This window comes from Mandrillus leucophaeus, unplaced genomic scaffold (assembly GCF_000951045.1).
Source record: "Mandrillus leucophaeus isolate KB7577 unplaced genomic scaffold, Mleu.le_1.0 Scaffold652, whole genome shotgun sequence".
NCBI lineage: Eukaryota > Metazoa > Chordata > Mammalia > Primates > Cercopithecidae > Mandrillus > Mandrillus leucophaeus.
The window spans coordinates 532,304-547,157 of NW_012107053.1; the positions used below are offsets into that span (position 1 = coordinate 532,304).

Consider the following 14,854-nt stretch of genomic DNA (forward strand, 5'->3'; position numbering starts at 1 on the left):
TATATATACACAGCCACAAAATATTTCTCTATTACTTACATTCTATAATTCTAAAGAGATTTTGGCAGTTTTCCCTTAAGAAACTCAAACTCAACTAATATTTTAATTTCTATTTTGGTGGTGTATTATTATTATTATAGGAGTCTAGTTTTCTTCTTTCAGATTATTAAATTAAGCAAATAATAACAAAGCATAATTTTGTCTTTGCTGCAGTCTCTTTCCGACAATTTAAAATATTTTGGGATTTTTGCATGTGAACAGTAATAATGTACTATAAATCCCTAATTCGAAATATTTTTGCTTAAAACCACATATGTAGTTACATATGTACACACTGAATTGTGAGTCAAATTTTAAAAATTTGTATTTGTAACACTGGAGTATTCTAAAAGCCAGTATCAGATAAACCAGCTTAAATACTTAAAGGCTTGTATATATACACATACACTGGAAACTTTTCCTGTATAGCACCTTAGATATGCATAACAAATACCTATGGCAACATTTGATAATACTACAAATTTAAAACTGTGAAAAATATCTCAATACTTCTGTACTAAATTATCCTATGAATGATTAATATGTCTCAATACTTAATTTGGGAATCTTCCATAAAGCCTACAGTCATAACATACTAAAAGTTTGAAAGAATACTTCAAATCTTGAGTTAATGAGCAATTAACACTAATTATATGTTAGTTTAGGAGAACATAAGTATTATACAAGGCAAATACCTCTCCAGCTCCTTGGAATAGTATTGTTTGATCAGACAGTTTGTTCTTGGTTATTCGAAGAGCTGCAAGGAGACCTGCAACTGCAACAGATGCTGTTCCTGAAACAAGTTATAAATATCCTTGAGTAATCCTCAAACAGATTCTGCCAATTTCCAAGCTTTTATTCACATCTTGAAATAATCATAAAACAGGTTAACTGGTACAGAAGAGAAACCTGTGTTTGTCTTATCCCATGCTTGCATATGAGGTAAAATTCTCAGGCTACTGACATCAATGTTTTAAGATAGCAGCTTACTACTATTCTTGAAAACTTCCCTAAAAGAAGATTCTGTGACTTATCTTAGTGACATAATCAATGAAAGGATGGGATCTGGATTCTTCAGATTCCAGTTCAACAACCCACTGACTAGCTGAAAGAATTTAGAGAAATTACTGTATACATCAAATAGATAGTTTCCTCATATGTAAAGTAGTTTTACTTTATGATATAAAAGAGTAATACGTGCTATTAGATTCTGCCATGTAATTACTCTTGAGGTTTTGAAATCTATTTATCCCCTTCACACACAGAAGGCACATAGTAAATTATTGCTGATGATGGTATTGGTGCTCATATTTTTGATACATTTGGAATTTAATGTTAATAGCAATTAAAATCTAATTATATTGCATTATTTAATAGACTTTTTACCTATGGCAATCACTGTGGATCCCAAAGGTGCTAGACAAAACTAATTTCTTTAAGATAAAAATTGTATTTTCCTCATCATGTCTCATAGGCATAAAAACTTCACCAGTTCCAATTATATTACTTTACCATATAAGCATTCACAGATCACAGAGCAGTTCTCTTGCTTTGAGTGTAATTACACAGATCAACTTCTTTATGGCTTATGCCTGAAATAAAGCAGCAACTTCTTGCGGCACTTTCCAGCTGTATCTATACTTTACTCCTCTAAGTTAATGTTCTACTTACAATGTTTCCTACATCACTCAGCTGGGTAGTAAAGCCTAGCTAAACATTAAATACCCTTATTTAACATTATGGTTAAAACAAAGATTAGACTAGGTTTGATGAGTGACACAATGATGAAGCATTAAGGATGTCAAGTATCAAAGATATTCAACATTTCACTATCAGTAAATTTGTTCTATTCAATCTTTCTTTCTTGCATAATTAGGTAGTCATAAATAAGAACACAATAAATAATAACTGTTAAAGGCCTGTTTATCCCATATGTGTCTTTTATTTAGGATCACAATGTGTACTACAAAAATAAAATGCATGCAATTTAGAGTCACTACTGCAATAATTATGAACTGTGCTAAGTCATATATTATGAAAAAGTCACACTTCTATACATTATTTAAAGTGAAATCTATGCAAAAATATGGCTAGTGTATGTAGAGAATATATCATGACATGATTAGAATATTTTCCCCATGCAAGATATATTCACTAGAGTAATAAAACAGATGAAAGAGAATTTAAATTAGAAAGAGAGGTATAGCTATCCACTTACTAAATAAGAAGTTATTCAGAAATAGTAGCTCAAGCTATCTCTGTCTTGGGTTCTTTTGAAGTAAACTGGCCAGAAGTTTGGATCTGAGGAACTCTAAGCTCTCTTCCAACTGTGAGATTCTATGATTTTAAGAGTTTCTATAAGATTTAACCAGTTGAAGCATCAAAGTTGAAGCATCATCAGCAGCCACTGTATTTGTATTATTATTTTTATTTACATAGAATTGGACATTTACAGTCAGACACAAAATAATCTAAAATATCCTAACTATTTGGTGCCTTATTTTCATATGGTTATGCTAGATCACTCAAAACTCAAAATGTGTTAAGTTCACACATTATATTTAAAGATATATTTCAATTTTTTTTTTTTTTTTTGAGACAGGGTCTTGCTCTGTCGTCCAGACTGGAGTGCAGTGACACCATCTCTGCTCACTGCAAGCTCCACCTCCCGAGTTCATGCCATTCTCTTGCCTCAGCCTCCCGAGTAGCTGGGACTACAGGCGCCCGCCACCACGTCCAGCTAATTTTTTGTATTTTTAGTAGAGTCGGGGTTTCACCATGTTAGCCAGGATGGTCTCGATCTCCTGACCTCGTGATCTGCCTGCCTCGGCCTCCCAAAGTGCTGAGATTACAGGCATGAGCCACCGCACCCAGCCTAAAGATGTATTTCATATTTCCTGAGAAAATAATGTAAACACTAATCTTCCATTTATAGAATTAATAAAATCAGAAAGATATTTTTAGCACTATCAAAAATTTAACTTGAACATGATTCTTGTACATGGCCTGGTACTACCTTGATTTAAATTTCATTGCAGAGAAGGGAATACATGTAGAAAACTGAAATTTAATAAAACTGTAAATTTTTACAATAAATTATTCCATAATAACTTTTACTTTAGGATTTAAAACTAAGCTCTTTATAAATCAGACAGAATGTGTGCTTAGGTTTATCTTCGTACTATCAGTTTTATTTATTTATTTATTTTTATTTTGAGCCGGCGTCTCTCGCTCTGTCGCCCATGCTGTAGTGCAGTGGCACGATCTTGGCTCACTGCAGCCTCTGCCTCCTAGATTCAAGCGATTCTTCTGCCTCAGCTGCCCGAGTAGCTAGGATTACAGGTGACCACCACCATGCCTAGCTAACTTTTGTATTTTTAGTAGAGACAGCATTTTGCCATGTTGGCCAGGCTGGTCTCACACCCCTGACCTCAGGTGATCTGCCCACCTCAGCCTCCCAAAGTGCTGGGATTACAGGCGTGAGCCACCGAGCCCCACCTGTACTATCAGTTTTAAAGAGGACTTAACCCTGTTAGCAAGATACTAAACAGATCGAATCTTTCTTAACATTTTAGAAACACAACTTTAACATAAACATAAACATAACAACATATGGTTGTTAAATAAAAGTCTCACCTTTTATCAAAGAATAGCCTCTACTAATGCAATAATTTGTGAAATCCAGTTAAAATTACATATATAAGGCCGGGCACGGTGGCTCACGCCTGTAATCCCAGCACTTTGGGAGGCTGAGACGGGTGGATCACGAGGCCAGGAGATCGAGCCATCCTGGCTAACATGATGAAACCCCATCTCTACTAAAAATACAAAACAAAATTAGCCGGGCGTGGTGGCGGGCACCTGTAGTCCCAGTTACATGGGAGGCTGAGGCAGAAGAATGGCGTGAACCCAGGAGGCGGAGCTTGCAGTGAGCCCAGATTGCTCCACTGCACTCCAGCCTGGGAGACAGAGCCAGACTCCGTGTCAAAAAAAAAAAAAAAAAAAAATTACATATCTATTTAGTAGGGAAAATCAATATGTAATCAAATAATTATAATCCTCGTGTGCTACTAAATAGATTGGGTAAAATACAAGAACTAGAAGTAGCAGGGGGAGGGGTGAATTTCGGCAAAGGTCAAGGCATTGAGAGTGCATACTCCCTGAACACAGTATTGAAAGATTAATGTAAGAGTTTCAGAACCTCAGACAGGAGGACACAATGAGTAGGAAAAGCATATGCAAAGACATGGAGGCAGGGATGACTCCCTGTGAAAAATGGAAGATTGAACACACAATTAGTATTCCTTTACCCAAAAAACTCTACTAAAACAATAGAAAACTGCTTTTTTGAAAAGAAAAAAAATTAAAAAGACTAAGAGAAAAGGGTAGCAACAACATTTTAGAAGCTATCAGGCTTCTAAATGAGCAAATGGCAAACTGACTTAGCAGACTTGAGAAAGGTGAATTGTTGGCCAGCAGTGGGGAATAAGTGGCCAGACTGATACAGCAAAACTCTCAAGAACCCAGGTATAGGCAGCACCAAATGCCTCTGGAAGTGGTTTAAAGGAGAGGGTGAAAAATAGGAAGCTGGTCAAAAATCTGCTAAGAAGGCTGGGGAGCAGAGGTTTATGCCCTGTAACCTCAGGACTTAGGGAGGCCAAGGCAGGAGGATTGCTTGAATCCAGGAGTTTGAGATCAGCCTGGGCAACATAGAGAGACCCATCTCTACCCTCAAAAAACCTTTTTAAAAAATTAGCTGGGTGTGACGGTCCATGCCTGAATTCCTAGCTACCTGGGAGGCTGAGGCAGTAGGATCACTTGAACCCAAGAGTTTGAGGCTGCAGTGAGCTATGACTGCACTGCTGCACTCCAGCCTGGGCAACAGAAAAAGATACTGTCTCAAAATTTAAAAAAAATAATTATATATATATATATATCACATATATATATTTAACTGATATATATATATCAGTTAAAACCCAGATCTGCTTCCCTCTCCTTCTAGAAGATAGCCAATTTCCCCACACTCTGGAAGTTTGAAAGAAAGCTTGAGGCTCATTTTCTGGAAAGGGTCACTGGAATATAAGACACCAGGCATAATTGAGGACAAGGATGCCATATTGGAAACAAGATTAATTGAAAGTTTACATACTCAATACAGAGACCCTCCAGTCTTCTACTTAACTGAAAGAACACTGGCAGAAAGGTAGTATCAGGAGAGAGATTGGAAAAATCTTTTCTGTGGAATCTCAGCAGTGTAAGAGAAAGAATCCAAAGAGACTGAAAAGGAGGATTACCTAAGGAAATGGCCCAACCAAGTCACCTTACAGTAAAGATTCAGAATACAAGCTCCATCTGTATAACCAGCCTTCCAAAACATAAAAGGAGAGAGAACATAAAACACATGTGAAACTGTGAGTAGTGCAGTGCTGCTGAAGCAAACACAAATTATTAGAATGCAAAGTCATATGAGGCTAGAGAAGTTTTGGGGTCAGATCATGTAGGGCCTTCTACTATATACTAATAGTACCTATAGGTATATATGGCTATATATAATTATATTATAGGTAGCAGATGGTTCAGCGAATAGTGGTGGGTGATGGGTTTGAGAGATTTGAGGCTGGGGGTATGTAAACGATTTAGGAGGTTCAATTTTGAGCTTTTGCACAAAGCTTGTGCTTCCTGTTATGTGTTACTCTGGTGGCAATATCAAGAAATAGTTACATATAACCTGCACCACAGATAAATATTTAGTATTTTAAAACGTAGTTGCATTGAGGTCATGAGGAATGATAACATTATTCAGAGTGAGTGACTAAAGGACAGAACCTAAATGAACATGGACATTTAAGGAAGAGAGGGCAGAAAAATGTGATATGGGGAAGATGACAGAAAAAAAATGGTCAAAGAGGTAAGAGAAAGTAAGAGAGCATAGAGTTACCTGAAAACAGAGAGAAGTAGTGACAAAGAACAAAGGTCAATCAAGAAAGGAAGTGAAAAATTGCTATTGGATCTTGCAATCACATCACTTGTGACCTATCAGAGAGCTGTTTTTAGTGGCATGCATGTTAGGGCTGAGGATGTATGGCAGTATTCTGAGGAAGAAATAAAAGGTGAAGAACAGGGGGAGCAGGTGTGGAGTACTCCTTGGAGAAGCTTAGATAAGAAAAGGAAGAATGGGGTGAGGATGGAGATGGGGTGGGAGGGAAACAAAGTTGAAGGAAATATCTTATTTTTAAGTTTTTAAGGGAAGAAGGACACGGGTTGCGGGAGGGAAGAAATTAGAATTGAGGCAATAATTTTGAGACTTAAAGCAATTTAAATATGGTCTATGGTCATAGACTAAGGGGAAGAAGGCAATAGAGAGATAGAGGTTGAAGTTACAGAAAATCAGTTTCTCACTTGCTGTTTAATAAATTTTTAAAAACTTAGTAGTAAGGCTAAACTCCAAAAATATGTTTACTGGCCATGGCATTCTTTTCTGATTTTGATCTTTTCAATTATCAAAGCATTCAGTATAAGATTTCACTATATTTACAACAATGTAGCCTAATATATTAAATGTATTTTTTAAAAATACTGTCAAACTAGTTTATTATGGCAAAAATTTCTATGTGCAATATTTAGAGTGTCATGTTACAGAGTAGCCATTCCAGAGGCTATTATGAAAAGAAAAATTTCTTTTTTAACTTACTTTAAATGACTAGAGCTTGAAACCTTATTTTTTTCAGTCTGAATTTGCTGAATTCTGATTGTCTTCAGATTATATAATTACATGGCCAGTTTCTTAATAGATTCAATTTGTGCATTTTTTCCAGTTTAAAATAATTTATAATGAGAATGCATTCATATCTAAAATACATTTTGAACCAAAATCTATATTATTAAAGTTATTTTAGATAAGTAACTTAGTAGAATTCTAAGTATATGTAATTTTCATCAAATACTTTTCATAAATCATATCTTTAAATAACACATCTGTTTAAAAAAAAAAAAAAAAGAAAGAAAAGAGTCCACCCAAGGGTCCAGTGTAAACACACTTATTTACATGGTAAGGCTGTAATGGTTAGATAATTATTTTTGTTGGCGCTGGAATGCAATTTCTGTGCCTGCAGAGAGGAAAGTATTTACATCTGTGGGCATAATGGTAAGAATATAAGGTTAAAAAGGTAAAAAAGAACCATACAGAGAAAATGTGTCATAAAGGCACAATTTTATATGACACTCACAAAATGGTTTGGTCACTTCTAGTCAGAACCCCAATAACTTGCCAAAGGTTTTCTCTAGTCACAGATTAGACGTATTTTTCTCAAACTTATCTTTTTGTTTCCTAAGGCAGTAATAGTTTAAAATCCATATATGGAAATAAATAGACTCTATATGTGCAGATTATATTTTAGGCCAAATTAGTCATGGTGAAAAACTAGTTATTTAACGCCTCTACTGTGGTGAACTGCTTGGGGGGAATATTCTGCTATGGATCCTCAGGGCTCCTTCATGCACGGATCTTGACCTAGGCTTGGCTCCTGCTTCTGATATCCTGTGCTCCAGACTTTAATTCTGATGTACCCCAGAGCCTGACCTCTAAATTCCTGGCCTTGATGGATAGAAATCCTGACCCTAATTGCTTGTTTTGTTTGATAATTTGAATTTAGCATTCGTTTTCTTAAACTGAACTCTGTTTCCTATTAACTCTGCATGATGATTTGAAATTATTTAATACTGGTCTTTAACTTTGTATGGACATTTACATGAGACCCACAAAATCAGAAGATATACAATATTAAAGGAATTCTATAGTTTTGTTCAACAGTTTACCGGCGGCTGTTTTAGAGAACACTGCAAAATGAATTGACAAGTGACTTAAAAACACTGGTCTACAAAGCATGTATTTGTAGTACCAAAGGCACTTTATCATTACTATACATGGTATCTTCAAGTTAGTATGCAATACTGATACGGTTTGGCTCTGTATCCCCACCCAAATCTCATCTTGAGTTGTAATCTCCACATGTTGAGGGAGGGACCTGTAGTCCCCATGTGTTGAAGGAGGGAGGTGATTGGATCATGGGTGCGGTTTCACCCATGCTGTTCTTGTGATAGTGAGTTCTCAGGAGACCTAATGGTTTTATAAGTGGTTGGAAGTTCTTCCTTCTCTCATGTTGCCTTGTGAAGAAGGTGCTTGCTTCCCCTTTGCCTTCTACCATGATTGTAAGTTTCCTGAGGCCTCCCCAGCCATAAGAAGTGTGAGTCAATTAAACCTCTTTCCTTTATATAAATTACCCAGTCTCAGGAAAATTCTCTGTAGCAGTGTGAAAATAGACTAATGCAAATAACATTAAAATCAGGCTGTCTTTCTATAGCTCACAATTCTTAACACCTGGAAATTTCCAGATTATTCCATTTCTGAAATCCTATAGATATCCACTTTTTATAAATACTCAAAAAGAAATTTAATAAAAAAAGAATAAAATACAGTTTATATAACTTAAGCAGGTTTTGTCACGAAAGTTGGCACTGAAGGAACAATGTTATTAACATCACAAAGAATTTGGGGAAAAGAAAGATTTCACCAATTACTTTCATGTATCTCAAAAGAAATAAAGACTCAGGATTTTTAAAGTCGTTAAATGTATATAGCTGCAATACTAAATATTTAAGCACAGTGAATTTAAAAAATTATTTTATGTATATATTTTTTCTTTTTTCTTTTTCTTTTTTTTTTTGAGATGGAGTCTCACTCTATTGCCCAGGCTACACTGCAAAGCATGATCTTGGCTTACTGAAACCTCTGCCTCCCGGGTTCTAGTGATTCTTCTGCCTCAGCCTTCCTAGTAGCTGGGACTACAGGTATGCACCACCATGCCCTGCTAATTTTTGTGTTTTTAGTAGAGACGAGGCTTCACCATATTGGCCAGGCTGGTCTCGAACTCCTGACTTCGTGATCCGCCCGCCTTGGCCTCCCAAAGTGCTGGGATTACAGGTGTGAGCCACTGTGCCTGGCCTAAAAATTATTATTTATAAAGTACCTTTCAGTTTATAGGATATTTCTATAAATAATTATTTTGTCTGCAATGTAAACTCCATGAGAGAAACATTATCATCCCCATTTTACATTTAAATTTTCTTTGATCATCTCATTTCCAGTAGCATTCACCTTTATTCCACTTTGGCCGACTTCCTTCTAAATTTCATCTTGGTGCTTGCCATCACTCAGAACCAATCCTTGAAAGTACTACATTAGAATACTTTACTCGTGATCTACAGTCTCCTATCTTCCCAGGTCTCTTATTCAATCATCTTTATTATACCCATGCTTCAACCCTACTGGAATGTCAAGGCCTTTCCCCCATCTAACAGTCTTTTTATCTTCACTTCCTTCTCTATCCAGCTTAGTGTCATGGTCATCACTTTAATCTTAGCTCTTATCCCATTGTCCTTTCTTTGCACAAATACAATAAAATATCTAACATAGATGAATCCAGCTGTTCACTGTGGCCTTGCCTCTTCCTGAACTGTTGAACTCAAGCTGCTCAGCCAGCATCATGATACATTTATGATATTAATTTCAACTAAATCTGCAGTGTCCGCTGACTGAATCCTTTTATGTTTCATAATCCGTTGGCTCTCTAGTTCTCTACAATAGTTCTTTCAGATCTGTTTTTTTTTTTTAAATTTTCCTCAAACTTCCAATCCTGTTATTTCAAAGAAAAATTGGAGACTATTACATATATTTTTTGTTTTCCTCAAACTTCTGATCTATTGTTTCAAAGAAAAAAATAGAAGCTGTTATGTAACTTTCTGCCACAGGTAAGAAATTAAACTCAGAGAAGTTATGTAGATTGGTCAAAGTTCATAGCTAGTAAAGGGCGAAGCAAATCAGTATGACTCTATAGTCCATGCTCTTAACATCTACATGTAAGAGTGTTTCCTACTTTATCCATTTCAGTTTCTGCCCTGCCATTCTTCTAGTTCTTCAAGGCAAAAGCCTAGGCTCCATCCTTGGATCCTTCTTCACCTTCACTATCAACAACTAATTATCTGTCTACTTCTAAATTCATTAGCACTTTCTTAGAGCAAGATGCCATCATCATGGATTTCAGCAATAGCCTTCAAATTCAGTCCTGTTCTCCAATTCAGTCCTGTTCTCTAGACTGAAGATAGTGTAATCTTTCCAAATGCAAACCTACCCGAGCCAACCTACCAACTCCTTAGTTCAACTCTCCCAACTCCTTCATGTTTAATTCTTTAGATCATTTCAGGACCTGAGAAGGGATGTGTGGCTAGAATGGCTGAAGAGAGAAACAGGGGTCAGACCACGCATTTTGACCACATTCAGGATTTTCATCTTTATCCTAAGTACAATGAAAACCCATCATCCTAAGTACAATGAAAATCCATCAAATTATTTTGAGGAAGAAATAATAAGATCAGATTTCTATAGCAAAAAGAAAACTATCTCTGTTCACCACAAAAACCTCAGCACTTAGATCTATATCTGACAAACTGTAGAGATATTATGCAGAAAACATATAAGAAAGGGAAGCAAGAGTAAATGTGGATAGATTACTTAGATGATAGTAATCTACACTAGGGTGATAAGGAGAACTCTACGAAAAACACAGATTTTGATGACAGGAAATGAGAAAGGTTTAGTGACAGACTGTATTTGGCGGGAAAGCTGAAGAGGGAGCTATCAGCAATTCACTGAAAATGAGAACACTGGATGAAGGTCAGGTTTGGTGAGGAAATAAGAGTTTGATTTGGGAGTAGTTAAGTATGAGATAACTGAGATATCCAACAGGAGTTTTGTTGTTATTGCTGCTGCTGCTGCTGTTGTTGTTTGAGACAGGGCCTCGCTCTGTCACACAGGCTGGAGTGCAGTGGCATGAGCATGGCTTACTGCAGCTTCGACCTCCTGGGCTCAAGGGACCCAATCCTTCCCACCTCAGCCTCCTGAGTAGCTGGGACTACAGGCACACACCATCATGCCAGGCTAATTTTTATATTTTCTTGCAGAGACAGAGTTTTGCCATGTTGCCCAGGATGGTCTCGAACTCCTATGCTCAAGCGATCTGCCTGACTTGGCCTCCCAAAGTGTTGGGATTGCAGGTGCCTAAGAGGAGATTTTAAATAAAGACATGGGTACATAGACCTGGAATACAAAGAAGTCTGGACTGGCAATATAAATTTGCTAACTGAATGTGTGGACTTGGAGTATATACCTAAGAACATAGAGCAGAACACAAAGAAAAGGACCTGGCACTGAGCAGGTCATTTAATAGCTAGACAGGAAAGGATGAACTTGCAGAGGAAAAAGGAAAGGCAAACAGCCAAAGAGGTAAGAAGAAATCAGCAGAATGCCGTGACATGGAAGCCAACAAAAAAGAGTATTTCAAGAAACAAGGTGAGTCAACAATGTGGAATGCTGCTGAAAATTCAAGTAAGATAAACACTGAAAAACATTCATTGGAATTAGTGAAATGGAAGCCATTTGCAATCTTATTTCAAGTTGCAAAAACTCTTTATGGTATTTCTCCTCAGCACATCTACCTGTGCTTTCCCCCTACCTTCCAATAATGAAACAGAATCCCTAAGAGTCTCATAATAAGACGTGTATTGGGGGTGGGCTCTGCATGGATCTGGAGAGGATTAAAAAACTAGAACTTAAAGAGGAAAAAATTTGGCAGCTTAGACAAAAGCAGGTAGCCAAGCATCTACAATCAAAGATAAATAGTAAAATGCAGCTCCTGCTGGGGTAAAGCATAAAAATTGTGCCTAAGATAGTCTGAAGAGAGAAGTATATTCACTTTTATTTTTAAACAATAAATAATATGGTCTCATACATTTCATTCTTTGTTTAGCCATAATCACCAGGGATTTTGTCAGATTTCTTGGAGCTTATTTTCTAGCTAATGGATAATATGGTATATTATAGAGTCAGAGAGTACTTTTCTCAAATATATGCAACTAGATGAGAAATAGTACATGACATCAGCAAGCATACTTCCTGGAATTTGAAAGGTACTCAGCATATATTGATTGAATTTGAATCATTATTAAAATTATGAACTAATTTCTGACATGTTATTGATCCATATGCAGTGAAAATGTTGTTACCTTGAATATCATCATTGAATGTGCAATACTGGTTTCGATACTTGTTCAGGAGACGAAACGCATTCACATTGGCAAAGTCTTCAAACTGAATAAGGCAATTCATGCCGTACCTACGGGACACAAACATTCATATTAGAAGAGGCTAATAAAATGCTATTTAAAAATAAACTTTTAAAATTAGCCCATAGAAATAGGAAAACATATTTCCTTTTAAAGGTTCTGTCTTGCTGTTTACGTATAAATATGTAATATAATATCTGTTCAACAAATATTTACTACATGCTTACTACAGAAAAGGCATTGTGTTGGCACCGTGAAATAACACAAAATGACCAAAATATGTTCCCTTTCCTTAAGGAATTTAACTTTTAGTAGAAACAAAAATGTTTGAAGTAAATAAAAAGTAATATAAAAGTGGTATAAACAAGGAATGATAGGTGTTCCGAGGACAGATACCACTTCTGGCTGTGATCAAAGACAAAGCAACCAATGAACTGAGTTTTAATGAATAGTTATAATTTCAAAAGTAGAGATGTAGGGTTTTATAAGCTGAGGAAAAACAGAAGCAAAATAACTGAGGTGAAAGATAAAAAAGAAAAAGTGTTTCAAAAAATGGTTTAAAAGCCCTGTTTGGCTATAACGTGGTAGTAAACGTAAGGGTGTAGTGAAAGATACAGTCAGATCTTCATTGTGGCCCTTCCATTTCTCCCATCTAGCTTCATCTCTGTATGCAAAGACAGTTATCGAAATAGTGTATTGGCTGTCTCCTTAGACACCCTTGTCCCCTTGTTCTCCATCATTCCGAATCTCCTTTTCTATTAAGATAGCACATAAATCAATGCTATTGAATCTCAGCCAGGATCTCAATAATATCCTGAAATATTTGTTTTCATCTGTTACTGGTCCACAACACAATCTCCAAAGCAGGTGCAATCACAAAATACCTCAGCCCGGATTAAGGTGTCAGCAGATTCCGTGTCTGGTGAGGGTCTTTTTCCCATGGATAGTGCCTTTTTGTTACATCTTTGCATGGGAGAAGGGGTAAACATGCTTTCTTCAGTCTCTTTTATAACGGCACTGATAAAACATTCATGAAGGATGGGGCCTCATGGCTTAATCACTTCTCAAAAGGCCCCATCTCTTAATACTTTCACAATGGCAACTACATTTCAACATACACAACTTAACGTGTAATAGTAATGATTAGACCACAGCAGCAGCTTTCACAAACCTTCTTTCATTCTCCTGTTCTCCCAAGTCTCTTACCAGTCACTACGTCACTAAGATCAATGCTAGAGAGAATAATATTAACCTTCTCAGTTTCCCCCTACATTAAAATATTTTGTACTTTTATTTCTATTTTCTTCCTCAACTTGTGAGAAGGATTTTTGCTTCCTTGTTTTGAATCTCCCTATGGACCTTACTGAATCAACTGCACCTCTCTATACTAACAACTCCAATTTCTCCTTTACCACTGGTCCTTTCCTGTCCCCAAGCATTTTCAGGACTACCTGATTTTAAAACCACCTCCCTTGACTATGACAAAATCAAAGCTATAGTTACTTATGCTTCTTCCCCCTGATGTCAAACGTCTCATAACAGAGAATGTTAAACCTTGCACTCATTTCTCACTTCTTGTCAACATTCTAATTCAAGGACAGTCTCAAACCACTACCCCTTGATATCACAAGGCAGATGAGTTTTCTCTCTTTTTCTTCTGATACAATAAAAAAAAAAAAACTCTGTAAGTCTGTTATTTCCCTTCAATTATGTTAATTTATATATAATTATATATTTATCCTGGGTAGACTATCTTTCTAAATTACTATAAAAGTCATAGGTGAAAGCTGGTATTAACTTTTTATTTATTTCTTTTTATTACTAGTGTAGCCTAGCATCTTTATCTGTCTATTCGTCATTTGTAATTCTTTCTGGAAGATTGTATGTTCATTTGTTCATTTTTCTATTTTTTTTTTCATTTTTATTACTTTATTATGCCCATAAAAGTCTAGAGTCACTAGCTTCTTTTATCCATCTTTGGTGCTGGTATAAAAACACATTTCTTATTTTAGGTTATGTCTTTAAGCAGCATCACTTTCTTTGATTTTCCTTTTCTAATTAAACTGCTATCTTTGAAATTTTTAATTATTATGGATACATAATAGTTGTACATATCTGTTGGGTACATACGACGTTTTGATACATGCATCAATATGTAATGATAAAATCAGGTATATTTCAAAATAGCTGGAAGAGAAGATTCAGAATGTTCCCAACATAAAGAAATGATAAATGTTTGAAGGAGATCCTAAATCCCCTCATTTTTCTATTGTTATAGTTGTTTTCTTTGTTATTTCATAAGAATAGTACCTTCTGTTACATATGTTGCAAATAGTTTTTCTAATGTAGTACACTGTACCATTAATTATTTAGACAGTGTTCCTAATTGTTTTCACAAATAAATTTTAAATTTTTATGTGGTTAGATCTTTCAATCCTTTTATTTATGGTTTCTCCTTTGATGAAATGCTTACAACAGTCTCCTCTACATATATTTATTTAACTATTAATGAAAAATTTCTTCTAATTATATTATAGATTTAGAAAATAGTTAACCTCTAAATCTGGTATACTTTTACTGTTAGGCCATAGATTTTAAAAAAGCAAGCTATACCAAAATTTCTGTTTTCTGTATA

The 14,854-nt window shown here is 35.8% G+C and overlaps 1 protein-coding gene across 3 annotated transcripts in view; it reads right to left on the reverse strand.

The window, feature by feature from the left end:
* ME1 (malic enzyme 1, NADP(+)-dependent, cytosolic) overlaps positions 1–14,854 on the reverse strand; it is a 226,114-nt gene that overhangs the window by 26,839 nt on the left and 184,421 nt on the right. For all 3 annotated transcript variants that reach the window (XM_012001196.1, XM_012001195.1, XM_012001197.1), the window contains 2 exons: positions 12,160–12,269; positions 735–832 (listed from right to left, as the gene is read on the reverse strand). In XM_012001196.1, the coding sequence (XP_011856586.1) occupies positions 735–832; positions 12,160–12,269 (208 nt within the window). The remainder of the gene's footprint in view (positions 1–734; positions 833–12,159; positions 12,270–14,854) is intronic.